Source organism: Crotalus tigris, unplaced genomic scaffold, assembly GCF_016545835.1.
Source record: "Crotalus tigris isolate CLP2741 ecotype Arizona unplaced genomic scaffold, ASM1654583v1 scf7180000023677.1417738, whole genome shotgun sequence".
Classification (NCBI taxonomy): domain Eukaryota; kingdom Metazoa; phylum Chordata; class Lepidosauria; order Squamata; family Viperidae; genus Crotalus; species Crotalus tigris.
Window position 1 is genome coordinate 797415 of NW_024100113.1, and position 27678 is coordinate 825092.

General features: G+C 37.7%; 1 protein-coding gene across 7 annotated transcripts in view; it reads right to left on the minus strand.

Annotated features, from left to right (window-relative positions):
• Positions 1–23166: 23166 nt before the first annotated feature.
• Positions 23167–27678, minus strand: part of LOC120297712 (metabotropic glutamate receptor 8) — a 552386-nt gene continuing 547874 nt past the window's right edge. For all 7 annotated transcript variants that reach the window (XR_005553869.1, XR_005553867.1, XR_005553868.1 and 4 more), the window contains one exon: positions 23167–23735. Coding sequence is in view for 1 of the 7 variants with exons in the window: in XM_039320663.1 (XP_039176597.1) it covers positions 23686–23735 (50 nt within the window). In the remaining 6 variants the exon portion in view is untranslated. The remainder of the gene's footprint in view (positions 23736–27678) is intronic.

The window sequence follows — 27678 nt, forward strand, 5'->3', positions numbered from 1 at the left end:
GGCCCCCAGGCCTTGTGTTTGACACATCTGATCTAGGCAGAGGCTAAAAACATTTCTGAAGCCCCAGGACATAAGATGATATATGGAAGAGTTTCAGGGAGATGGCTTCCTGATTCAGAGGTATAAGGTGGGGATGGGGGAGGTATAGCACAGGCAAACTTGCAAGATTGAGGTCAGCCTCTCTTGGTAGTCTCTCTTGATTTTGTCAAACAGAAATCAATTTGAGAAAAATAAAAGAACTTTGTTTTTTATTATTTAAAACAAAATGTATTTTTTTTAAAAAAATAATCTAATGGGCAGATAATTTTTGAAGTTATACAACAAATAATCTAACATAAATAAAATATATAAAATAAATTCCAATGAATTGTTTTCATGAAATAAAGGAGTATAACATGTTGAGGTTAATGCCAAAATCATCAGTATATTACTTATAAATGTTTTAAATAACACCCCCACAAATAATAGAGGCAAATATTTACATTTAAATATTTATTGCTTGTGTTTATCTTGCTAAATAATATATAATAAATATGAAAGCCATATGCTTAAATTTAGTTAAATTTCTGTTGTGGATATATAGTGTTAGTTTTACCATTACTACATATTTCTCAGGTTTAAGTCCCCAATCAGATATTGTTGTACTATATCTTGTTTTTCTCCCAGCGTAATACAAACTTTGTTTATCAACTGTAAGCATGTAGCTTAATAAATTATGGCATTTTGATTTGATATTGAGTCTTTTGAGATTGTTTTTAAATTATGTCTAGCAAAAACAAAATATTTCATTTTGAATTGGATCCCTAATATTTTCTGAATGTTACTGTGTATGGTGTGTCTTTTTAATAGTTCCCAGAGTATATATTTTATGATGGAGTTAACATGCTTTAGTTTGGTAAATGTGTATCTAAGGATGCGGAACAATAAAGAAATGTGCTTCAAAGAATCCAAATGGGTCTTTCTTGGGTTTTGGAGCCTGAGACCTATCACCACCTACTGTATAGATCTGTGAAATCAGGAGGGTCTCCTAAGTCACTTCCAAATATCTTATTTCTCAATATTTTATTTTATAAATGAATGAATTGGGTCTATTTGGTACTCTATATTTGATCCTTCATGGAATAGAAATTCCTTCCTTCCTTCCTTCCTTCCTTCCTTCCTTCCTTCCTTCCTTCCTTCCTTCCTTCCCCCAACAGTTACTGTATGTATCTTTTTATATAAAGTTTTATTGATTATTTTTTAATAGAATTCAATAGTAATCATTCAACAAAACATGTTGTCTGAGTATCTTATTCACTAATACAAATTAAATTCCTAATCCCTAAATCTTTTTTCTAACCATTGATAAAATAGGTCCCATGTTTGAAAATGTTCTGTTTCTTCTTTTTCTTTCAACCTTAAAGTAAGTCTGTCCATTTCTGCACAATCTAGTATTTTTTTTAATTATTTCTTCTTCTGGTGGTGTTTCTTTGTTCTGCCAGTATTGTGCAAATATAATTCTTACTGCTGTTATCACATGTAAAATCAAATATGTACTTTGCTTATCAAGTTTTTCTGGCATTATACCTAGTAAAAAAAATCAGGCTTATAGTCTATGTGTTTCTCTAACATTTTATCTAACCAAGTGTGAATTTTTGTCCAATATCTCCTTGCTTTAACACATGTCCACCACATTTGATAATAAGTACCTGATTTCTGCTTACATTTCCAACATTTCTCTGATGTATTTTTAAACATTTTTGCTAATCTTGTTGGTGGCAAGTGCCATCTATAAAACATTTTGTATAGGTTTTCTTTATATGAGGCTGACATTGTCAATTTATAGTTTCTTTCTCACAAACTTTGCCACTTCTCTAAGTCTATATTATATCCAAAATTTTTTGCCCATACTATCATTGTTTCTTTTACCTGTTCATCTTCCATTTTCAGATTCAATAAGAAATTGTACATTTTTTTTAAATTAACTTTTCATCGGAAGTTATTAATGTCTGGTCAAACATAGTCTGCTCTTTGTAAAATCCATACTGTTTAATATCTTTATCATATCTCACTTGTATTTGTACATTGACCACCATGTTAAATCAATGCCCTGATTTTCCATCTCTTGTCTAGATTTTAAGTTCCCTTCAGAATTTAGAATATCTTTATATGTCCATATAGACTTGGATATGCAAATGCTTCCATTGTTGAGAGCCATCCTGGAATTTTCAAATAGATTTTACATTTCATTTTTTCCCATGTTAATAATAGTGCATTTCTGATATAGTGGTTTTGGAAGTATTTATGTATTTTATTTTTTCCATACCATAAAAAAGCATGCCAACCAAGTTGTATGTATCTTATATTTGCACAGAATTCATTGAATATGAATATTTGTTAGCAGATGACTACAACTTCTGAAAAAAAAATCAGTACAAGACAGCAAGAATGCACAGCAATCATTCATAAAATGTGAAAAGATCAAATGCATGAACTTTATTAACCAGACCTTTATACAAAGACAATTCATTTGTACCTCTGTTCTATTATTGATTTCATTTACCATAACTCCCAGCCAGACTTGGAAATGCAGTCATAATAAGTATGCAGAAGGGTCTGGTTTGATAATGAAAATTCTGAAAGAAAACAACCAAACTCAGAGAGCACCAACGACCCCACAGTTTAACCTTGAGCTATAAATTCTCTTCTATTGAGACCTATATAAGGCTGTATAAACTCTTGTTTAAAACCCTGGATAACTTATTAAATCAAGAAATTTAAAGAGACAGTGAGATTACAGGCAGTAAGGTTATTGAGCATTACCAGGAATTCTTCCCCTTATTTGATTATTTGTGGATCAAGTATATCAATTTCCTCAGGAGGATACTCAAAATAGACTTACACAGGAAGAATTTCATATTGCCCACAGAATAAGGCATACTGCATTTAAAAATCAAAGAATGCTTACAATTGTGGAGATCAGTAGTGGGATTCAACCAGTTCACACCAGCAGAACCAGTAGCTAACTTTTTGTTGCCCAGGTCCAGAATGGAATTCCAGAAGTGGCATCCACACAGAGAACCAATTGTTCACATATTTGAATCCCATCACTGCTGGGGATGTGTATCTCAATCCAGGAAATGGATTCTTCCACCTCACTGGCATCAAAATGGCCAACCTATATCCTGTAAAAGGGCTGTTCTGAAGAACTTCCAACCAATGAATAGACAAGATGAAATGAGAGTAAATATGTGACTTGATTGATTCATCCAAATCAATCCACACTTAAAATCCTCAACAACTTTACAGTCAATCTAATCTGAACCTGATGGGTCTTCTTCCAGGCCTGCTTGCAAGGGAACTATTTATAATCTAATCTATAATCTAAATCTTATAGGATGGCATTTATAATGTAATCTATAATCTAAATCTTACAAAACTATTCTTGAGGGGATAAAATGAAATGAAATGATATTATTGTTAGTGTTATTTTGTCATTCAGCATTTTTCCTTGGCATAATTCCTATGATGCTTCTTACTGTTTAATTATTTGAAATAAATGGATTTTATATTTTAACCTCCATGAATTTTATTTTTAAATATTTTATGTATTAAAAATATTTTGCTATTTCCTTAAGAATAATGATGTTGCAGAACAATAACTTTTGTTTTAATAGTTCATTAGCAGATATAAACTAGCTAAAAAAAGAAAAAGAAACACAATGTTGAAAATAAAAAATAGAAAAGAAAAAATAAGAATGTAGTAAAGAAAAAGAAAATAAACTTATGAAATTCCAATTTGGGGAATTCCTGGACACGTGATAGAGGGAATATCTAGGGGTGTGAATTTGGAAATGATTTCTTAAAAGGAATTACTTAGTTTGGTAGGGAAGGATTGGAAATTAAAAATTTTAACTGAGCTGAAGCAAGAAAATATTGTATACTCTTGGTTTCAGTATAATCAATTGTTAGGGAGGTAGACTCTAGATCAAAAGTTTGGAATTACTTTAGAGGATGTGAATTTGGTAAAACAGAATAAAGATCAAACTCGAGCCCAAATAAAGAGAATTTATAATGTTTTAATAGAATTAGATTCTGAAACGGAGTTAGTTAAAAATTGTATGGTTAAATGGGCTCAAAATATTCAAGAACCAATTTTATTGGATACATGAGAGACAATTTGGGTTAGAAATGTAAAATTTACTCAAGTGCAAAATTTAAGAGAAAATTTTTATAAAATGTTTTATAGATGGCATTTGGACCCCCAAAAGTTGTCCCGCATGTATCCTAATTTACAGTCCAAATGTTGGAGATATGGAAATTTAGATGCAACCTATTTTCATATTTGGTGGACTTGTAGATATATAAAAGCTTTTTGGATTAAGATTTGGTGGAATATTCAAAAGATTTTTAAGAGAAAGATAAAGTTTATTCCACAATTATTTTTGTTGGATATTACGGTTGATTTTGATGTTAAAGAAATTAATTTGATGTTGAATCTTATAACAGCTGCAATATTATTGGTGGGGCAAAATTGGAAGAAAAACTCTTTGCCTACTATGGAAGAATGGATACTTAAGATGTCTAACTTAGCAGAAATGGCGAAAATTTCCACTTATTTGAAGGACCATTCACAAGAAAAATACATTTCGGTTTGGAGAAGACGGATTGATTATATTCAAAAGAAATATGAGACTGAAAAGTATTATCTTGCTTACGAGTAGATTTTAGGTTATTGTTAATAGTTTAATATGATTGAATTTATACTATTTTTAGTGTTATGGTTTAACTGTATTATTATTTTTATTTTTAATTTGTTAATATTTGTTATGAAAAAGGACTTAAAGTATGTTATGGATTTGATTGTTAGTAGAGTTGGGTAATGTTAGTTAGAATATGATTGTTTATTTGTAACCCTGTAATCAGCTCTGGGAAGTGGGGGAGGGGGGAAGGGGGAGGGTTTTGGGTTATATATTGTAAAAAATTTCTAAAACTTTTAATAAAAAAGAAAAAAAAATAAATATATCACAAATGTAAACAATCTTAGTAGCTTATTGCCTTCTTTTAAAATAGAACAAATAATCTTTTCTTCCCATATTCCATCTCTTATCTATAAATAAATCATTAAAGGCTTGCTGTAATTTTAGTAGCCTGTCATTTTTAAATGCACTTTGGGATCAAATCCCAAATCTCACATGTATCTCAATCTTGTCAGATATATGCTCCTTTTTATAACATGGAAACAGATTTATTTATTAAATTTACATTCCACCAATATCACTGCTTCAAGATAAACAAATTTATGAATAAATCTCCATAAGTTTTTTTCTTATATACTTTTCTTTTAAAAAATTGTAATAAGAATAACATTGCAGTACAATTACTTTCTTGATATAAGTTCCTTCTCATAACATGTTATAAACATAGTCTATCCATAAAGACAGACACTCAAAAAATTAACTTCGTAGTCCATGACAGACAAATATTTTTGTCTGATAGTAATATACAGTAGGTATAGTTGCAAGTTGTGATTTTGTCAGTCCTGATGATGTTCAAGTGGTGCTCCAGATGTTTTGGGATTGCACCTAAATCACCTATTACTACTGGTACTATTTTTGCTTACTTTGCCATAGTTGCTCCACTTCTATTTGCAAATCTTTTCATTCTGTGATTTTCTGCAGTTTTTTTCTCTTCTATTATTCTTTGGTATGATTTCTACAATGCTTTTTAAATATGTAATGAAATTATCTGGGACAAATGGATTTATGTATAAACCTCCATGACTTTTTTTCTTGTATAGTTTACTAAAAAAAACCCACCTCTTTTGCTAAGAATAATAACATTGCATTACGATAACTTGTTAATAGTTCATCAACAGATATCCCTATTTAAACACCGGATTACATTTACCTTGGGAGTACATGTCTGTGGATTCTTGCCATTAGAAGAAAAGGTGTATCAAAGAAAAGGATCTGGTTTATTTAATTGATTGAGAATGTATACAAGCCACAATTTCCTTAACCATTTTGCTTAATAAGTCCAAATTGGCTGGGATGGCATTCAGCAACAACCAAGCCAAGTACCCTCTGAGAAGCTCTCTGTTTGGAACTATTCAGGTTCTGGAATTAGAATTTAGTCTGCTCTATATTATGTTACTCTGACCATAGATTTTCAACATCAGCAGCTTTAAGGGATATGGATTCAACTCCCAGAATTTCCCAGCCAGTATGCTGGCTCAGGAATTCTGGAAGTTGAAATTACAGGAGCAATTTCAGGAGACTGTGGAAGCTTCACCTGATGCAAAATGAAGCAGTTAGGCTGCTAACCTAACTGCACAACACCAAGAACATCAGGTGTTCCTAATAGACTTTCAGGTAATGGTTTTAATTTTAAAGCTTTCAATGGAGCTTTAAATGTTTGAGGAACCACTATTTCAATATGAACTTGTCTGACAAACAAACTCAGAAAAGTAGGCAATCTTTAAATCAGGGGTCTTCAAACTTGGCCCTTTTATGACTTGTGGTCTTCAACTCCCTGGCTGAGGAATTCTGGGAGTTGAAGTCCACAAGTCATAAAAGGGCCAAGTTTGAAGACCCCTGCTTTAAATGATCACACTTTCTGTGCCTTTAATCAGACATATGGGAAAATGTATTTTCCTGGGTAATTTCCAAGCTCTGAAATCCACTCAGTTCCCACTCACTCAGCTTTTAGAAAAGGAGTCACAATCTTCCTCTTCATCCTTTAAGATTTAAGAGTGACTTTACATTTTTATTAGATATATATCTGATCAAAATTCAGATGCTTGGCAACTGATTCCTATTTATGATGGCTGTAGTGTTTGAGGGGTGGGGAATATGATCACTTTTTGCAACCTTCTGGCAAGCAAAGTTAATGGGGAAGCCCCATAACTGACAACAGTTGTTACTAACTTAACAACCACAATGATTCATTTAACAACTAAGAAACATCGCAAAATGGGGCAAAACACATTTATCAACTGTCTTGCTTAGCAACTGAAAGTTTGGGTTCAACTGTGGTTATAAGTTGAGGACCACCTGTATTTCCTTCGGTCACTGGGCATAGCGGCTATTTGGCTCTTGTGACAAGAAGGGCAAGACTCATATTGCGAAGGAAGAGGGGCAGGAGCAGCAGCAAATGGACTCCTTTTTAAATCAATGAGGAAGCTTTAGAGAGCTCTGTTTACTCTTGAGTAGACAAGTGGAGGCCTGCATGCCTTTGCATGAGAAGAAAAGTGTGCCCACTGCCACAACTTTTTATCTGGAGCTATGGGGGTGGCTCTTGCTGTGTCTCATATCCTCAATAGACAATCTGCCAGCTACAAGCCAATTCTTGTTTCAGCTGTGATAATAATCTGGCATCTACAATGGAGAACATTCTTTTAATCTTCAAATCAACATGTATAAAAAAGTGTGGCTTTCTATAAAATTGGCACAAGCCATGTACCTATGTTTTCTCTCAGTGGTGTAAATGGGATAATGGTAGCACCATTGGTTTACTGTCCCTTGGATAAAAAAACATTAAAGTTATGTTTCCAATAACAAAGTCAATAAGACATAATCTAGAATTTTAAAAATGCCTTTACTACATTGTCATCAGAAAATTAAAACCATAAAACAGAAGCAACGCACTGATCACAGATGGATAGGGAAGTAGCAATGAAAAAATCATCTTGATCTTTGTAGCAGTTCAAACAAAGAAGAATTATCTTTAAATAGTAGCAATGCATATGGGACAAGAGCAGGTTTGTCACCATCTTGTTGCAGAAATGAAAAGATTTGTGGCATAAAAAGAAATGATTGTGTGAACTACAAAATTCAAAGGACCCCAAGGCTTTGTAATCACTTGCAGCCAATAAAGTTCAATTCTTGGGATGTTGATTGATTGCCAGATTGATTGCCCCACACTGTCCCTAAAATGAGAATTGCTGGTCACTTGCACTGGGATGAATGGGAAAAATGTGATATTGTAATATCTACCAGACTCTTGAAGCTTCCTTTTCCATAGTTATCCTGAGATAACTATGACAAACCCATATCATTGTTTCTGAAGGTATCTGCTACATGGTGGTAACATTTATGTTAGCAAGTGCTGTGAAATATAGCTTCACTGTTTGTTCTGATCCAAGCCACACGGGCAAGGCAAAGGTTAAGGAAATTCTGTTTATTGCTCTCTTATCACAGTGACAAACGACCCATCAATGGTGTCAGTGAAGCTGGCCCTAGCCTTCAGTTTTTTCTCAGCCTAGATTCACAAACTAAATCAAGATGACCCATGAGGCAAGAGAGAAGTAACAGTATCAACAAGTCCAGAGTTCCAGCAACCAAAACATAATCTAAGAATGTGAAGTTTGAGAGCCAAATCCAAACCCACGAATGTCTGAGGTTCAGAGTCCAAAAACACAGACCAAAGTTCAAGGAACAGGTTCCAGGGAAGCCGAGAAGAAGCATATCAAAACAAATAGATGTTCCTGGCAAATAGAAGCTGGCCTCTTCTCTGCCTCTTTCATTTTGCTCTCCTCACCCATGGATTGGGCAGAGGAGGGAGCTGTTCTTTGTTAGAGGTGGTGTGGAGCCTGTCATCTCTGCTGGCTCTCTACAGCTGCTCCATTCCCGCAGGTGGATCTCCATCCGGTTAGCTGCGCCCCACTGCCAGATGGTCCTGGGACTGCCTTGTCCTCAGCCCCTGGACTCTCCACTCACTCAGAGATGACTTGTTTCCTCCCCATAAGGCAGTCCTGGTTCCATCTCCTTCTCCTCCTCCAAACCGGGATCTGATGAAGCCATGACACTGCTCCGCTGAAATTTAGTATGCCTCTTCCTTTTTCTAATAGCTTTCCTAGAAAGATGAAAACATTATGTTCATGAGATTACACTTATATTGCATCTATTTTGCTATTCTGCATTCCCACAAAGTTCAGGCTTCAAAATCCAGATACTGTAAAGTTCATTTTAAAGCCAGAATTTCATTTTATTTCAGTTGACATTTTAAGATTTCAAGTTAACATAATAATCATTTGAATAATGGTAGATTGTTAGCCTGACCTAACTGTTAAGTGAACAGTCATCTGAATATAGAGGAAGTTTGATCTCTGCATTTATCTTTGAATATAATAATATTTCTAGCATATTACAAAGAAAGACAGGGCAAAAGGAATGAGTTCAATATGAGGCAGATAGATATAGAAAAAACGGACATTTTTAGAAGGATTTTTTAAAAAATGCCTCATTTGAATTGTAGAAAGTGAATGTGGCAAATAGCTTTCTGGGGAATGCAGACATCATGGTGAGAAAATAATTCTTATAACAAGGTTCCAGGGTGCACGTACCTCTAAAGACAGCATTGGATTTCCACTAAGCATTATTTTGATTTTATAACTCAAGGGCATCCTTAGAAATAAAGATTGTGCCATGGGCTGATGCTTCCTTTTCCCTCAAACAAGTCTTCCATTTTCTAAAATATATTAAAAATCTAAATAGCATGGATGTGCAGGGCTTCAGTTCCACCTTTAGAAAAAAGGCGAGGGTAACTTGTTTGTCACTCTTTAAAGCAGCCATTGCTTTTCTCATGTTTGTGCAGAATCCAAAATGTTGCATGGCTAAATAAATAGAATACAGCAGAGAAGCACAGGGCAATGCTACCAAATCTTTGATTTTATGTTATGAACCCTAGTTTTAGAGTGTATCACACTCCTGAATTTCTAATCCTGTAAAACAGTGGTTCTCAACCTTTTTAATGCCACGACCCCCAACCGGTCGTAAGTCGAGGACTACCCAACTGGTCATAAGTTGAGGACTACCCAACCGGTCGTAAGTCGAGGACTATCCAACCGGTTGTAAGTCGAGGACTTTCCCTGCCCGGGAGTGCCGCACATGCGTGGTGCTGCCCCCTACGCCAGCCGAGGCGTAGCTGGCAAGCGGCAGAGACGGAGCAGGCCGACCACCAGCTGGGCCACCAGCTGGCCCAGCCCAAAGGGTGGTAAGGCACCCGCTGGGCCCCACATGCACCAGCAACCCTCCCTGCGCTCGCCGGCCTCCCACCTCCCACCCCTGGCCCTCTTTTACTTACATTTTTAGTAGTTGTTCAGCAGGGAGGGGTGGAAACTTCCAGACAGCTCGCCTTCACTGCAGACAACTTGCAGCACCGTTTGCAGAATGGGACTTTTGGCGGGCTCAGCAGGGCAGAGAGAGCCTGGACAATTCCTATTGGCTTTTGAAAGCCGAAGGAATTAGACTCTATTCAAGAGAGTCTATTCTATTGGCTTTCAAAAGCCAATAGAATAAAAGGGAGTAGCACAGCTAAGGAAAAGGGGAAAAAATGGCGGACTGCATTGTTTGGTGACCCCTGTGAAATGGTTGTTCGACCCCAAATGGGATCGCGACCCACAGGTTGAGAACCGCTCCTGTAAAACATTACTTGTCAGACAAAACTGCCATTTAATGCCATACTTTCTACATTAAAACTTTTGAGCAGTCTAAAATTCTTCAGAATGTCATTTGGAAAACTAGCACAATTTCTTTTATCTGCACTGGGGAGCAATAAAAAAAATTAAGCACCTTGTCTAGTTGCCCCCCAGCTTTCTTTACTTCTTTCAATTGACTTGAAGGAATTACATTTTTTTTAAAAAAATGCAAGTGTTTTGAATTGTCTTCAGATCACACTGTTAGGGTAGCTATCCACACTGCCTTTCCTACTTTGGACAATAAACCACCAGCAGCTAGCATTCGTCATAATCATATTTTTGTTATTTAATCTTGCAAACAGTGCACTTCATAGCTGCCCTTCAGAGAGAAACACCCTGAATTTTAGATAAAGGTAATCATTCTGTCATTCTCAGCTCACAGGAGAGATGATATGACAGATGAAAATTCTTTCAAGGAATGATAACCTGTGTATGTCAAAATAACTGAAACTTGTTATGCGTTGTCAGATAACTGCAGTGATGATGAAAAGAGAAATCAGCTTTAGACAAGAAAGAAGAAGGATGTTTTCCTGCTTTGGACAGTTATTAGGTTTATGCCAAATAAAAGGAAAATCCATTGGCATGGATCTGTGTATCTATCTAGAGCCATAACTTCTACAAATCCAAAGATGTCCTCAATAATTCTAATGCCGATTTTTGTACATAAGTGACTTGAATCCATAGCTAGTAATAGCCTTCAGGGCAGAATTTGAAAACTGACATAATCAATTGAAAGCTGAAGTGTACCTAGAATGCTTTACCATGGTCTGGAGGAGATGAAGAATATCTATTACCCATAAGATCTTTGAATTTTGCATCTGAAACTGTTTAAGTGCACCAAAGCACACAGATTTCTGACTGTTTTCACAGAACCAAAACATGAAGAGAAGATGCCTGTTAAGAATGCAGATGCATTTGCTCTTTGGACTTGGTCCATTTCAAAATGAGTAAGATTTGTGAAACCTTCCAAAACAGCCTCCAAACCAAATGATTTCTACTACTAAGAGGCAACAATTTAATTCTATTTTCATAGGGGTTTTTTTTGTTTTGTTTTAAATCCATCCCATCATATTTCTTCAATAACATTGGGGGAGGGTGATTTATTAGTTTAAAAAAATCTACATAAAATTTATTTGGGGGGGTTAGAATAATTATCCTTTTAAAAAAGAATTAAATGAATTAAATGATCTGAAATGACCCTTTTTTCCTTCCTTCCTTCCTTCCTTCCTTCCTTCCTTCCTTCCTTCCTTCCTTCCTTCTTTCCTTCATTCCTTCCTCCAACCTATCTACCTACATCATGGTTTCAGAGCACAAATATTATTTCTACTCCACTCTCCAGGCCAGACAAATGACTCTAGTACAGGTGAAACAAAATATTATCATTACTTTCATTAGATAAAGAAAGTAGGGTCTCCCCTTATAGAATATCCTGGACCTAGACCACGGGTCGGCAACCCACAGCTCTGGAGCCGCATGTGGCACTTTGAACCATCATCTGTGGCTCCAGAGACTCCTCCGCCATTTACAGAGAGAGAGACAGAGAGGCACTTATGCTTCCCTTCTCTCTCTCTCTCTCTCTCATGTGGACTTGCCCCCTCGCAGGGCTCCTGATTGGCCCTGCACCTGGGTGCCCCACCCCTGGGAGAAAGGCGGCCAGGAAGTGCCTTTCCTGGGCCAGCCCCATCCAAGGCGCATGTGGCCATGGAGCTGCGCAGGGAAGCACTGGGATCCCCGCTGAGAGCAGCTCACTGGAGGCTCTACCGAGAGGGCCAGCCTTACCGCAAGCTGCGGCCCAAGGGAGAGCAGCCCCTGCGATCCCGGCTGCCAGGAAGGAAGAGGAGATGCAGCAATGGTAGGAGAGGAGAGCCTCCTCCTGGAGCCCGGCGGCGGTGGCTTCCTTGCCCTCTTCCTCCTCCTCCCCTTCTTCCTCCTGCTGCTCCACAGGCAGCTCGGGTTAGCACCAGGGCAAGAAGGTCACCGGGGGGAGCAGTCGGGCTGGTGGAGGGGCTGGCAGCCCCTGCCATGCTACATTGGATGGGCAGAGGGCAAGCCTGGGCAGCGCGGAGCCCCATTGGTGGCACCAGCTTCCTCATCCTCCTCCTCCCCTTCTTCCTCCTGCTGCCCCCTGGGTGGCAGTCCTGGCTGGGGCAGTGGCCGGCGCCAGCATCGCTCCCTGGCCACGCATCTCCCTGAGCCGGTCCAGGTGGCAGTTTTGGTGGGGGTGGCGGCTGGTGGGGGCATCGCTTCCTGGGCCATCCCTGGGCAGCTGACCCAGCCACGTGTCTCCCCAGGCCGGGCCTGGTGACAGTCCCAGCTGGGCCAGCGGCCGGTGAGGGCATCACTCCCTGGGCCGCTCCCTGACAGCAAAGCTGATTTGGTTGCCAAGAAAGTCACCTGGAGATGTTTTATAATTTTGTCTTCAAATTTTCCTGCCCAAAATAAAACCTCTGTTTGGATTTATAAGGCTGCTCAAGCCCTAATCTCGGATTCTGGCTGAACAACATAAAAACTGACCCCTCCCCAAACTCGAACTGAGTACAAGAATCCTAAACTCACTCGGCCTCTCTCCCCGCTGAAAGGGTCCCTGTCCCCCTGCCCCCCTCGTGTTTGTGCTGCCCTGCGTCGTGCAGTCTGTTGGGTTCTTCTTTAATGGGGGAGCAGGCCAGAGCCAGGAATGATCCCCGGGAATCCCTCCACCACGACCCCCGCTTCCCCCAGCTCGACCTCAGCTGCACATTGGGTTGCTCAGCCAGAGACTCAGGGCCTCCCTGTCTGCTCCTGGGGGCGGTGGCTCCAGGGCAGAGGAGACCACTGCAAGGGAGCTGCCTCCGGAGCCACTTACAGGAACCCAGTGAAGAGAGGAAGCCTGTCGGACTAGCCAGGTCTCTCGGCATGGGGCGTGCCCTCATCCAGAGCACTGGCTGCGCCTGCCCTTTTCTCACAGCTGGGTGTGATTCTGCCGGTGCTGAGCCAGCTTCTCCAGTGGCCCTTGGCTGCAGCCATCTGGGAGAGGGGGAGCTGGCACCCCCCATCCTTCCTGAGCTTCACTGCCTGCGACCCCCAAGCTCTGATCCAAGGAGAGGCCAGAGGTGGGGAAAGGGCTTCTCGGGAGGGAAGCGGCTGCCAAAGCCGGGTGCGGCAGAACAAAGCCTGGCTGGCCCAGGGATTTCCAGGGAAGATGGGCAAATGGCGGGGCAGAAGTGAGCCGCTCGCCGTTGCAGCTCAGACATGACTGCTACATATTCCTTCCTGCAACTACTCCTAATTCCTTTGTTGGCATGTGCTGGCCCTGGACAGCCTGCTCGCAGTCAGGCGCACAGCTGGTTTGGCTGGCACTCAAGGCCAGGGGGGAGGGAAAACCACCACACCACTGCTACCTGCCCCTGCTGTCCGGACAGCTTGCTTCCCTCTGGGATGGGAGCCGGGCAGCAGCAGGCCAGGGCCCCCACAGCACTGGGGGGCTTTTAAGAGGGAGGGCTGGTGGCCAGCGGGGTCATCACTCCCAGGCTGCTCCCTGGCAGCCGAGCCAGCCAGGCATCGCCCTGGGCCAGCCCGTGGTGCCCTGGACGCCTTCTGCTGCCTCCTGCCCCCGCACGCTTGGCCTTCCAAGGATCTCCGCCCATTTTCCCACACCTGTGCCTCCTTTCCCGCCACCCAGCCTGGCCCGGCTTGCCCTCCTGCAGGATTTGGCACTAGAAAGGCTGGCTGGCCGCTGGGGAGGCCGAGCAGCTCCAGCAAGGGAGCTGCTCCCACCCCATGTCTGGCTGGCCAGGGATCCCATCCAGCTTGGTGAGGAGCTCAGGGGTCGCCTGACCGCCATGGGAGTGTCCACGTCAGCCACCTCCCGATGGGCCCACTAATTGTAGGCTCCCGACTGGCTTCCTCCGTGAGTCAGGCACCCGGGCCTCCACAGAGCTGCCTCTAATTGTGCCCTGCGAGGGCCCGACTGAGCCCCGGCCTGACCTTCAAAACACAGTTTGCCCGAATTCTTTCTGAACTGTAAGCTGTCCAGAGTCACTGAAAGGGACAACCAGACATCTTGAGGGGAGAGGAAAGAGAGAGAGGAAAGAGAGAGAGAGAGGAAATAAAGAAAGAGAGAGAGGAAGAGAGAGAGGGAAAGGAGAGAGGGAGAGGAAAGAGAGAAACATGGAGGGGAAACAGAGAGAGGAAAGAGAGAGAGAAAGAGGAAAGAGAGAGGGAGAGGAAAGAGAAAGAGAGAGGAAAGAAAGAAAGAGAGAGAGAGAGAGGAAAGAGGAAGAGGGAGAGGAAAGAGAGAAAGAGGAAAGAGAGAGAGGAAAAAAGACAGAGAAAGAGGAAAGAGAAAGAGAGAAAGAGGAAAGAGAGAGAGGAAAGAGAAAGAGAGGGAGAGGAAAGAGAAAGGGGAGAGGAAAGGAAAGAGAGAGAGGAAAGAAAGAAAGGAAAGAGAGAAAGAGAGAGGAAAGAGAGAGGAAAGGGAGAAAGAGAGGGAGGAGAAGAGAGAGACCCTTTTGACATCTAAAATGAAGATAACACTGCATAAATCCTTTTTATCTTTAATATATATAAATATATTTTCTCTTATATATATATATAAATAAAATAAAGGTAGAAAAGGATATATGCAGTGTGTTATCTTCATTTTAGATATCAAAAGGGTTTTGCAGCTCCCAGTGTTTTTTTGTTTTCGGTGGGAAACGAGTCCAAGTGGCTCTTTGAGTGTTTTGGGTTGCCTACCCCTCACCTAGACCAATACCATACAATTGTAGCTGGTTTTTCAGGATAAAATCCCACAGCATGATTTATAATATTGCTATACTGTTATAATATATATATTGCTGTATATCAGACATGTCAAACTCACGACATCATGTGATGTCACGCAACATATCGGGACAGTTTTGCCATTGCTGGCAATGAGGTGGGCGCGGCTTCCGGATGACGCATCCAGCCCACAGGCTAGCAGTTTGACACCCCTGCTATATATTACCTTCAAAGTTTTATGCCTGGGCTTTATGGAATTTATATATGACAATAGCAATATTTTCCATTCTAGCATCATATATAACAAAATAAACTTTGCTAGTTGGCTGTTATCACATGATTTGTTGATAATAGTAAACTATAAATGAATACAAATCTACGCTGATGTCTCTTCAAATATAATTAATAGTTATTCAGATCTGGGCATTTGAACAAATTTCATTAGCAAAGAATGTCAAAGGGCTTTAGTAATATCCCATGCAAATTCTGAGATGAAAGAATTTAACAGGAAATACACAGAAAATATACTGTAAATGTACTCACCAATTTTTCAATTAAAGTTTGTTGATCCCTTATGTAGTATAAGCTTACTGACTTACTTTGACTTATGAAGGGCCTAATGTTCATCTTTTAACAAATCTCTAACTATAATTTGTAACCCACTTGTCTTTCAAACGAACTTTAAAAAACTATAGTTCTTGCCTCCATGTTAGATAGACAATGACAGGGCAGCATTACCAAATAATCAGCCTTCCCATTCCAACTTTTTTAAAAAATAAATTAGTAATGAGAGAGAGGGAGAAGAGGAAGGGAGAGAAGGAGGAAGGGAGGGAAGGAAGAAAGAAGCTAATATAAAATATGACTGAGAGAATATTTTCTTTAAAATGTCTAACTTTCCAAAACTAGTAATGTCGAATAATTTTAATATATTTTTATTAATAATAATGTATGATGTTTCACAATGAAAATGTATTCTGGAAATATATTTACAATATACTGCATAGTAGGTGCTAATTTTAACTGGGATATTCCCTCTGGTGACTCAGATAAGGTTGCCAAATGCTGGTCAGATAAAGTGCCAATAGCCCTGGGTTTTAGTGAGAATATCAACATGTGGTACTTCAAACCATTCAAAATACTCCTTTATTCCAGAATGACCTAGATTTCTCCAAGATGAAATGCCAATTAGTAAGAATTTTGATCATTCTGAGGGACCTTGATAGGCTTTCAAGTAACAAGACACCAAGTTGAGGGGCTTTATGCCAAATCCTGCACTTTAAGATAGGGTATACTCCAGATGTTTTGGACCACAATTCCTTAAATCCCTTGGTAGTGGTTAGAAATGGATAGAACTGAGGTTCAAAAGATAGGAAGGCCATTTGGTTGCCACTTTTCACATAGAAGGTGGTGAAGGGCCGATTCATTACTAGCCTTAATGAAAAACAAAAATGGTCCTGCCAGCATATATAGAAAAAAGAGGCTGATATTTACTGTAGTATATTTCTGCCCAAAAAAACTGCTGAGAATAAAACTTTTCTCTTTCACTTTCAAAAATAAAGGTGTATATTGAAATCAAAAGAAATATGTATATATATTGAAAATAACACACATTCCTTTGTCCAAGAATGTTGCTTTCAATCTGAATAGCAGAAGGAAGTGTTTGTTGCAGACCTAACATTATCTGGAAATATTATTGATTTGGTTTATAGGGACACGGCTTTTTCTTTTCATGTTGCTGTTTTCATTTATTGAAAATAATAAAGATCTCTTTGGAGCTTACCACCCGCCATCATTTAAAAGGTGCCAATGAGTCAAGTGCTTTGTTCTGATACCCCAAGGCTGATTTAAAAGAAGAATAAAACTGGCATTGTCACAAACTTCGTAGGATAGATGAAGAATTTTATGGAGCCATTTTATGGAGATAAAATGTCACTAGGTTTTATGTACTGAGACATCTGCATATTTCTTCACAGCTGAGTCCTCTTGATGAAGGTTGATCATGCATTTAATTTTACAGATCTCTCTTCTGGTAAGTTCTCTGCAGAAGACTAAATGTCCCATTAAAGTTTCTCCTTTCTTTTTGTGTTCTTAGACAGAAATGTTGCCTGTAGACATGATGTATCCTTTTTGGAAAATAGAATGACCTCAGGCTTTTACTGCTTCTTTCATTCATTCCAAGAGTATGGACTTTTCTAAAATTTAACATAGTCAGTGAAATCAATCAAATAACCATTCTTCCTTCCCCCAAAATGTACTGACCAAAATCTAGGTTAATAAAAAAGTGTTTAAATCAAGAATACCAAAAACAATATATCAATCAATATTTCTACCTTGCCATGTATTTAGTTTAAAATCTTTATTTATTAAAAGTATACATAACATTAAAGCAAAGTTATGAGGAACTAGGCTGGCCCAGCATTTGAGGAATATGATATATATGAATTTCTATATTAACAGAACTGGATCTCACTTTCCAAGCTACTGTAAAGATTGAATATTGTTTAGTATGACTTTTGCTGTATATAAGTGCTCAATTGAGATCATGGCTATTTAAATGTTAACTGTAAATGTTTATGAGAATTCATAAACAACATTAAGAGCTCAGTTTAATGTAGAAACATAGTGGAATGAATTTAAAAGAGAACATCTATCAGAATGACATTTATCTTTCTAAAATTTTCTACTACATCCAGTTTATTGTTATTTGTTTCCTGCATCTCTCACTGTGCAGTATCAGAAGCATAACTTAAATCAACAAGTTATTTTTGTATTTAATCATCTCGCTCAACCAAAGAGGGAAGAGGAGATTGGTCCATCATTTTAGTTTTGTAATCCTATTGACTTCAGATCAACTGAAAAAGAAAGAATTGGATTTAGAGCAGGGGTGTCAAACATTGTTGGCTTTAGGACTTCAATTCGCAAAATTCTCCAACCAGCATGTTGAAGCCCATAGGTCTTACAATTTCCAAGGTTGGACACTCCTGATTTTAGGGTTCTCTAACACCATAATGAGATTTTGTCACATTTAAAATGGTTTATACAGATACACAGTTGTTATTTATAATCTTTTTCATCTTCCTTGCTTGTAACTCATTAGCAAGGATGGTACTTTCTAAATGGTGTTTCTAATGTGTTTTAATGTCTAGCAAGATTCTAAAATATGCCTGTCTTATACACTTCTTGAAATTGGATTGTAACGGATAATTCAAGGAAAAGAGCTGGACCAGAGGGATCTACTATATACAGTAACTAAAATGAAACTGTTCCAATACAATTAAAATTTTCAGTGACAAATGTTGTCTCCTATTTCCATTCTATTCAAGTGATAAGAACACTAATTTGAAAAGCTGTGTGTAGTTTTGTTCACTAAAATGCAGTTCATAGATAGCAGCTTGATGACAATGAAATATTAAACCCCAAATGATATTATATTTGATAAGCCTTTGCTTTTTATTTGTCTGATGCACTTTGTTAGTCAGACATATAAAAAAAATAATAAATTATATGATATCCATCATCAGAAAACAACCCTGACTGATTTAAACCAACATTCTGGTTTGTTAGCCAAGAATCAATGCTGTACAACAAAACATAGAATATCTTGGCAGCATCTAAAAGTGGGCATTTGTGTTTTTAGGGATTTCTAACACACCTGGAACTTTGAGAATTAGTTTTTATCTGTCCCAATTTTACTTCTTTCCTTTCCATTCCCAAATATTGATACTTGCCTGAAAATTGGAATAGAAGCATGTGATAACATGAAGTCTTGGGAATGTTAATGTCAATGCTGCTAATATTGAATATTCTTGCTTTGACAAAATGTGCAGAACTGGTACTTTTAGAGTTAACTCAGATGAGAATAGGAGGGGGGAGAGAAAGAATGTGTAGAGAGAGCAATTTTGCAGGCTTCAAAAGGAAGTGAACCTTTGCCCCCCCAGGCTAGTTGGAGAACGTGACTCATGACAACAAAAGAGGGAGGGAAATTGATAGCAAAATAACTGCTCTGGGGTGGAGATTTCAGATCTTTCCATCCATCCATGATGTGCTGACAATCTGTTACACTGTAATAAAGGCTTTTAAGGATAAACAATGTCTGGAAGTTCTTTGAAATGTTTCATTAGTCGGAACTCTGACAGTTAACTTGAAACAAAGTGTTTTGAAAAATCAGATATTTCCTAGAAAAAGTGGCAAGATTCTGTATTCCTAAATGATGACAGTTAATTTCATCATCTTCTAGAACCTCGTGTGTGTGTGTGTGTGTGTGTGTGTGTGTGTGTGTGTGTGAGAGAGAGAGAGAGAGAGAGAGAGAGAGAGAGGGAGGGAGGGAGGGAGGGAGAGAGAGAGAGAACTATCTTGTGTTCTTTCTGGATTCAGATACATAAGCACACATACAGATTTTCATGTTCACAATGTCATGTCACATATGTTGAGGCTGAGGCTGCTCTGCTACTGGGAACTGTAATGAAAAGGAAGCAAAAAAAAAAATCAGACCTCAGTTTTCAGCTCCCCGTTAGATTTTTGGCATCTACTTTAAAACATAAATGTCATACCTATTGCAAAGAATAGATTTAAATCTGGGATGGCCAAACTTTTGATAACCAGGCCACAGGAAATTGGAAAATATTGACACAAAGTGAGGGTGGTCATGTCACACATTCTTCTTCATTGGATGTATTTAAGTAGACAGAATTGGGATTGTGGGTGGGGGAATTGGACAGGTGGGTAGCATTATCTCCCATATTTAAACTTTTATTAAAATTGTTATATTTTACTGTAACACAGAGAAAGGGAACCTCTGGTTTTTAAATGGCACACAATCACATCATGAAACTGGAGCATAGAAAAAAGTCAAGGAGCTGTTAAAAGGGAATTGATGGGCTCATATCATTTGGATTATAGGTTGCCATTTCCTGCTTTGAACTTACATAATAATTGGTGTCTGGCAGAAGACCGAGAAGGCTTGGAGTCTAGATCTAAGAGTCAGAGGTTTGAAGTATTTATATTTTTAGAAGATAGACTGATATTATACTGTACATCAACAGGATACCTGCACTAGGCTTGTTCAGGAATTTGGATCCAAATATAGTTTGTATGCAAAAAAAAGTCTTTTCTTCTAAGCAGCAATCTGTGTTATCACTATTTATCTTTTTATATTATCTAGCTCATATTGTGTATAGGTTTTGTAATATTTTATCTTTTTAATATTGTAAACTGTCCAGATTGATGATCAATAAATTTAATAAATAAATCATTTTTGCAAAATAGCAAAATAGGATTGAATATAATACATTTGCAATGACACACACAAACTTTTATTAAACCAGTGTAGCTTAGGATATTATCATTGGTGAGAAATTGCAAAAACAATGGCTTTTTTTAACTCATAACAATTTTGGGTAAAACTTTGGCACGCTTGTGAGGTATGGATTTTGTTTTATAACTAATATGAAATTGGTGTTACCCTGAATTCCTAATGAAGAGGATGGGGGAATTCTTATTCATTGGATGTGTTTAAATAGATCAAGGTCATAAGTTGAGGAAGATGTAGTGGAGGATTCTTGCACTGGACAAGAGTTTGACCTAAATGTAAGTTCTAGTCAACAACTATAGTAAAGTCTCTTTTTTCAGGGTTCTTATTGCTTTTTTTTTTATTCAATGAAATGAAAGCAATTTACTTTTTTCTCACTTCCTAGTTGCAAGCAAACGTCTTTATTTCTCTTCTATTACTTTCAAATTGTACAGTTTTAGGCTGATTGTATCATTCCTTAATCCACAACTATCAAAGCAGTGCAGTTTAGTGATCTGCCCAGACTGAAATATATACATTCAAGTTAGGATGTGCAATCCCGAGGGATTGGGTAAAGCTGCTATTGATTCATACACTGAAGTCATATGTATAATGAAGGGAAAGACCAATGTCCATGCAATGAATTAAATCAAGTGGTTAGAAAAGTCTTCTGCTGCTTCTGAGGTTGTTATTCAAAGTATGCAACTTACAGCTTCACTTCCTCATATGAACAATTATGTGATGGAGGTCTGTAGCAGTCTTTATCAGAATATCACAACTGCCTTCCAAGATCAGATCAAGGCTCATCTTAATCTATGATGCTTGGGCTGCAATGGTGGATGTAAATTTCCTCTATAGTTGTTCTCCTACAAATGGTGTTTTGACACATACATTCCCCAATTCAGAGATAACATTGAGTTTTCCAACACCAGATCAGAGGCCCCCAACCTTTTGGGCACCAGGGACCGGTTCCATGGAGAGAGGTTTTCCACGGACTGGAGGGTGAGTGTTTTTGTGTACTGTCTGCATCCAATGAATGAGACTTTGCTTGTTTATGCGGACCGGTTGCTGGTATGCTGTGGCCCAGTACTGGTCCACGGACCAGGGGTTGGGGACCCCTGTTCTAGATGAACCACTTCTTCACTTTTCCAGTCTTATTTTTTTTTAAATCACCTTGTCTTGTGATAATACTTTCACAGCCTTTGAAGAATTTTATTTTGTCTGTCTAATTCTCTCAAACAGCTTTATTGGATGGGCTTTTTCCCAGTGTGTGTTTGGATAGAGGAAGAAAGATGATCTACTGTCTCCAACCTATATATCATATCCACCTCTCACTTTTTTTAAACAAATGAAAGAGCCTCAAGACATCCAGGTCTTACCTTGAGTCCTGTAATCATTTTTTGTTTCTTATTTCTTTGTGATCAGTTCATTAAACTCTTTGTATAAAAGACCTCTCTTTTACACATTGTCTCAATTTTATTCTTTTCTATACTCTTACTTCTGTAAAGCAGCCAGCAACAAATCTTAATTTGCTTTCTCTTCCAAGAGAGCTCTTGGAAACAGAATGCAGATGCCACACAACTGGTTATTGAATTCATTTCTCTTTGAACAGAGGCTCAAGACTGATCAATCTAGTAGACTCTTGTATCAAACTTGTTTTTAAATTTGACATCCCCGAGAAAGGTTTATGTGTCCCAACAATGAATGGGTGGGTATCAAGCTAACATTTATACACAATGGACCAAATGCTCACCATGTTACGAATGTGGAATGTCAAGGAAATCAATGCTGTGTAACCTGCTATTGTATCTTACTATGTAGTCTGATGTGAGTGCTAATTAACCATCTATCACACAGTATTGCTAACACATCAGAGACACAACGCTCTGAATTCTGGCCAAAAGAAAGAGAGTTCTTCCAGTGTGTTCTGACCAACAGCTAAAGCTGATTTGAGGAAGGGATCTTTTTGAAGAGGAGCTCACTTTGCCAACCTGTCAACTTTCTGATATCTCAGAAAATCCAGTGACTCAAGGGAGAAAAACTTACAATCTCAGGGCAGTGGGCATGACAAGTCTGGCATTTATCCCAAAAAAACCAAAAACAAACCCTCTTACTTCTCAAATACTTTTTGATTTTTTTTTAAGTTGCAGTAAAAAGACACTTTAGGTTCAGTGAACTCTGAACAGTGATCAGGCTGCTATGCTGTCTGTTCCTCATTCCACTGTCTCTGCCTTAAAATAGGCACAGGGGAATATTTCAAAAATATATTGCTGTGAACTTGAACTTTAGCACAGTTAATAGCCATACTATTTTCATCCTATTCTGCCAAAAAAAGTCATGGGTTTTTAAAAATATATTTTCCTATTATAAGGAAGCCCAAAGATAAAACATTTTTTTTCAGGTCAAATCTTAAAGTGGCAGAAATTAAATTGCTTTGGCCACAAATGCCGAAACACAAATTTGAATTGAATCATGCCCTCTATGAACTTTGAATCTGCAATATGAAATCAAATGAGACTGACTGATAGTTATTCTATAATTATTACCCATGTTGTGCATAAAATAATATTTTCCCACTCTCTTAACTTAGGGCTCTTAGTGTAACATAATTTTTATTGCTTGTCCAGAATAAAAACCAACACTTCAGCACATCCCTCAAAATGGCAACGAAACAAGTCTCAACATTTGCAAAACATTCCTTTATTAATAGAAATAAATTATTTAGTATAAAAATGTGCATGCGTCAACCATTGCATTTATCATTAGCACAACGCAGGGTTTCAATTCAGTCAGCCATCACAAGAAACAAACTTCATCTTCTTATACAAGTTGAACAAGTGTGGAACAGGAATGGAATTTCTCACAATCACAAAAAAGTACTTACAAGTATAACATCAGACATGGTTTTATTTCAACAGAATTTTTTTCACAAGCTAACATTGTTTTCCTTTTGTGATTCACCTTTTTTCATGAGTAAACAGTTCAGACATTTGACAGGCAGTCATAATATATAATTCTGGGTCATTTTTCCCCCAACCCACCCATGCCTCCTGCTATGGCCTCATGGTCAATCTTTGTCCTTTTACATCTTAGTTTGTTTTCTAGAGACATTTCAGAGGCTGAGTTCTCATGATGTGATAGTCAATGTTGTTCTTCAGTTCACATACTGTGAGTCTTCAGGTATGATTGGTTTCACCATTCAGTTTGCATGATTGCTATAGCTGACGTAGGTTGTCTTGGTAGAGGAAGCTGTAAGGAAAAACAAATCCAAATCAGCTAATTGAATACAAGAAATTTTTAATTATGGTTGTGGAAAGAGGAAAAAAAATGTATTAAAGCAGCTTATTTGTTCTTAGAAATGATTTCAGCTGATTTGAGATACTGGGAAATCCTGAAAGAAATGATTTGTAATTAGATATAGCTAATAATATTAATAGGGATTGCTAAAAATTTTTGTAAAGTAGCTTTGCATGAGGATGTTGCCCAAACATAGAATTAGATCAATCAATGAATAATCAAAAGGTTTTTTAAAGTTACTCTTACAGCTGCTAGTGATCCTCTGTAAATTTGATAGATTCTTTAGCATCATCTGATCCATTCACATGCATGCACTTTTTTCGATGCAGACATGCTACAAGCAGATTGTTCTTAAACCCAGAGACAGAAGCCCCAATCTTTTTCTCAGTGACTCCTCTATCAACATTATTGTTCTTTTTTTCTCCATTTTCTTTTAACCTATTGAAGCAAATGGCCCTGTGAATGGGAATGTGTGAGAAAAGTTAAAAAAAATGAATTAACTCTTGGAATTATATCCTGACTGGTAAGGGACAGACTTTGGATGTGTAAGTCCTGGAGCAAGAAAGCTCTTGTTAGAGAGACCGGTGTTCTTCTCTTGAGTGGCTAACAATGAAAAAAATAGTCTTTAATTGTATTCTAGATTAAAATAATTAAATTGCATTGTAGATTAGATTAAGAGCTGATTTGCCAGGGGGTATCTTAATTAAGTAGAAATTAGAGCCCAGATAGTGCACTCTGGCCCACTGTTCAACATTAATTTTTGTCACTGGATGTTGCTCATTCTGGGTAAGGTTAACTCTGAACTAAAAGTAGGCATGCATCCTGCTTTGTAGAGCAGATTAAAGTATGCATTCTTTCAATCTCTAAAGTACAATTCTGTAATAATTTAAATAATGAGAAATTCATGCAAATATGTATACAGGTGGTCCTTGTTTAACAATGACTCACAGCTATCATTCAAACCTATGAGAGTGTTTAATGAGTGGTATTTATGACCTCTCAGTGAAACACCCCACAGTCACATGACTACAATCTGGGTGGTCAGCAACAAACCCAGATTTTTAATTGTTGCAGCATCCCAAGATCATGTGACCACTATTTGCAATCTTCCATGCAAAATTGGTTGATGAGGAAGTTGACAAGAAGTCAGAAGATGTGATCTCATGAGGTTCTCACTGAATGACCTTAAAGGTGATAACCAAGAACTGCCTGAATTACAGTCATTAAGCATTGCATTTTGCAACCATATTGCTCAACAATAGAAATTCCTGTCCCAATTACTATTATTAAGCATGGATCGCCTGTATTAAATTGTGTACATCTTTTGAACCATCACTGCAACTTCCACAGATATTATAGAAGGATGAAAGAAATATGTGTGGGAGTATCTTTCCCCAACTGAAAGAGCTCTTGTATAGACAATGCTTTTATGCAAATATGCTTTTATGATTGAGATTCCAATGCATCAGAAGAATGGTGAAATAGAAGGAGTTTTTCACTGATACCAAATCTATGATATACTGTAGCAACAGGACTAGGAAACACAAATTATACCCAACTTTGATTTGACATAAAATATAGCCACAACTTTTTCTGGTGGGATTAAGTCAGAGCTACACCTGGATACTACCCCAAGTTCTTTTATGGGGATTGACCCTTGAGTTGTTGCTTACCTCAAATCTGATTAATTTGGCCAAATGCCCAACAGCTTATGCAGTAACACTTGTAACACATCATTTATATGTTAATAATATGTGTTAACTCTTTAGAGAATATATTCTATTTCTATGAGAAAAGCACAAACCTTGGAGAATGAATCCTACAACTTGCACAAAATGTCTTTCTATCCCTATCAATAAGCATCACAGAAATAACCATTGTAACGTTAACAAAAGCAATGGGTACCACCTAACCAAACTTGGTGATGAGTGTCTTGAAAGTCTCAATTGTATCTGTTCTCGTAGACTAAATGGGGAGGAAGTCTTTGTTATTTTAATCTATCTAATCTGATTTTAGCTGAGAGCCTCTTCAAGATATAGATGATTCCCCAGTCCTCACATCCAACAATTGCATTGGATGTATGTATGACTATGTAGTGCTTAGGATTCAAAGAGGAAAAAATGGTTTAAAGCCACAGATTAGCAAGCCCAGGTTCTGTGCCTTCTGCCATTTGCTGGGAATTAACTGAAATGACGAAGGAGATGAGAGGAGAAAGCATCAATTGAGCCCAAGTTCACAGATTGAAAACCATTCTGAACACTTTGGAAAAAAAACACCTGCCATTTGCCAAATAGGCAAGTTTACTGTTTTCTTTAAATTCTTTCACCTGTGTTCTAATCTAATCTAGCTCTTGACTCATATTTATTGCTTATTAGTTTGTCTCCAAATAAAAAAAGCTCTGTGGTGTGCAATGTACATGCACTTTACAGGTATGGCTATTGCTGTGGAGGTGTTAGACTGCAAAAGCAGAAATGCTAACAATTATGGCAGAAAAGTAGATTTGTGCTGTTTTTAGCCTATTTTTAGGCAAGGTTACAGTGAATCCAGTGATGTTGTTTACTTCTTTTCTGGCTTTAGTTCTGTGGTTGTTTGTATAGGCAGGCAAGTTTAACTGTGGGAAGGCATTAATTTTTTTTTAATTACTATAAATAACTGTCCCCTTTATCAAATGTTTTGGAGTTGGATGGTGGATAGTAATCATATACATCTTAACTAGCTATTTTTATGGCCCATTTTCCAATTGCTTTCTATGGCAGAGCACTTGAAGATATTATGTTCTGAGCTTGCTCTATATTGTCCAGGTGAAATTTTGGTTTTTGGAAGTGGCACCCTTTTTAAATTAAGCCTTTTCTCCCATTTCATGTACATCTCAATAATTGTACTTGAATATTCACTATATACCAGTTTAGTTTGTAAGGACATTCTAAGGAAACCATATATAAAATATATATTTTAGTTGCACAATATACAGTATCAGCAGATCAGATGTTATACTCAAAGATCAAAAGAGAAAAACCTAATTGATTGGAGAGGTAGAAAAGTCTGCTTATTGATAACATGAACAAATAAACAATGATTGGGAAACTCTATTTTCTGAATGGAAATATATGCCATTTCACTATGTGTCTTTAAAAATAGATAAATTTGTTGCAATAAATTTCAATGTGGAAGGTCAGAATTTGAGCCAACCCCAGAAACATTGCTTTAAATCCATTTTTGGAAAAATATAGTTTGAACCTTGCAATTTGATTTAGCCTTGCCATCCACTTTCTAGATGTAACAAAATAGGAAAGAAAATATTAGAATCATCTTTGTTTATCCTCATATTATACACACTACAATATTAGTAATACATATGACTAATTCCCTGATAAATTTATGCATCTATTGACCTTAACAACCATGATTCTAATCTTGCAAATGATCCGTAGCCAACAACCAAATATTATTAGAGTTTTTCCATTAGAAGATAGGAAAACATTATCATGAAAATATCAATATGAAATGTACAGCTAGATCATACTATGAAGTAGATTATATTGAACTTAAAACAATGTGCTAGAAGACAGCCTGGCAGTTTGGGCCAACAATATTGATTTTCAAGCTAAAAAAAAAAAAAAAGCTATAGTGACATTACAAGCCTAAATTTATTTATTTACTGGAATTTCTATACTGCCTTTCTGCTGAAAATTACCAAGGCAGTGCATAACAATTCAAAACAAGTGATAAAATTACTAAAACATGAAAAAAGTGTTATCCTTAAAATAACAGTAGAGTATCAACAATGATTTCTATGTATTCCATGGAGTTCATTGTTCCTGCTGCTAAGAAAATGAGAAAAGATTTTACAGGATAGCTGTAATTTAAATGACTAACTGTAAAAAGGTTTTGAATC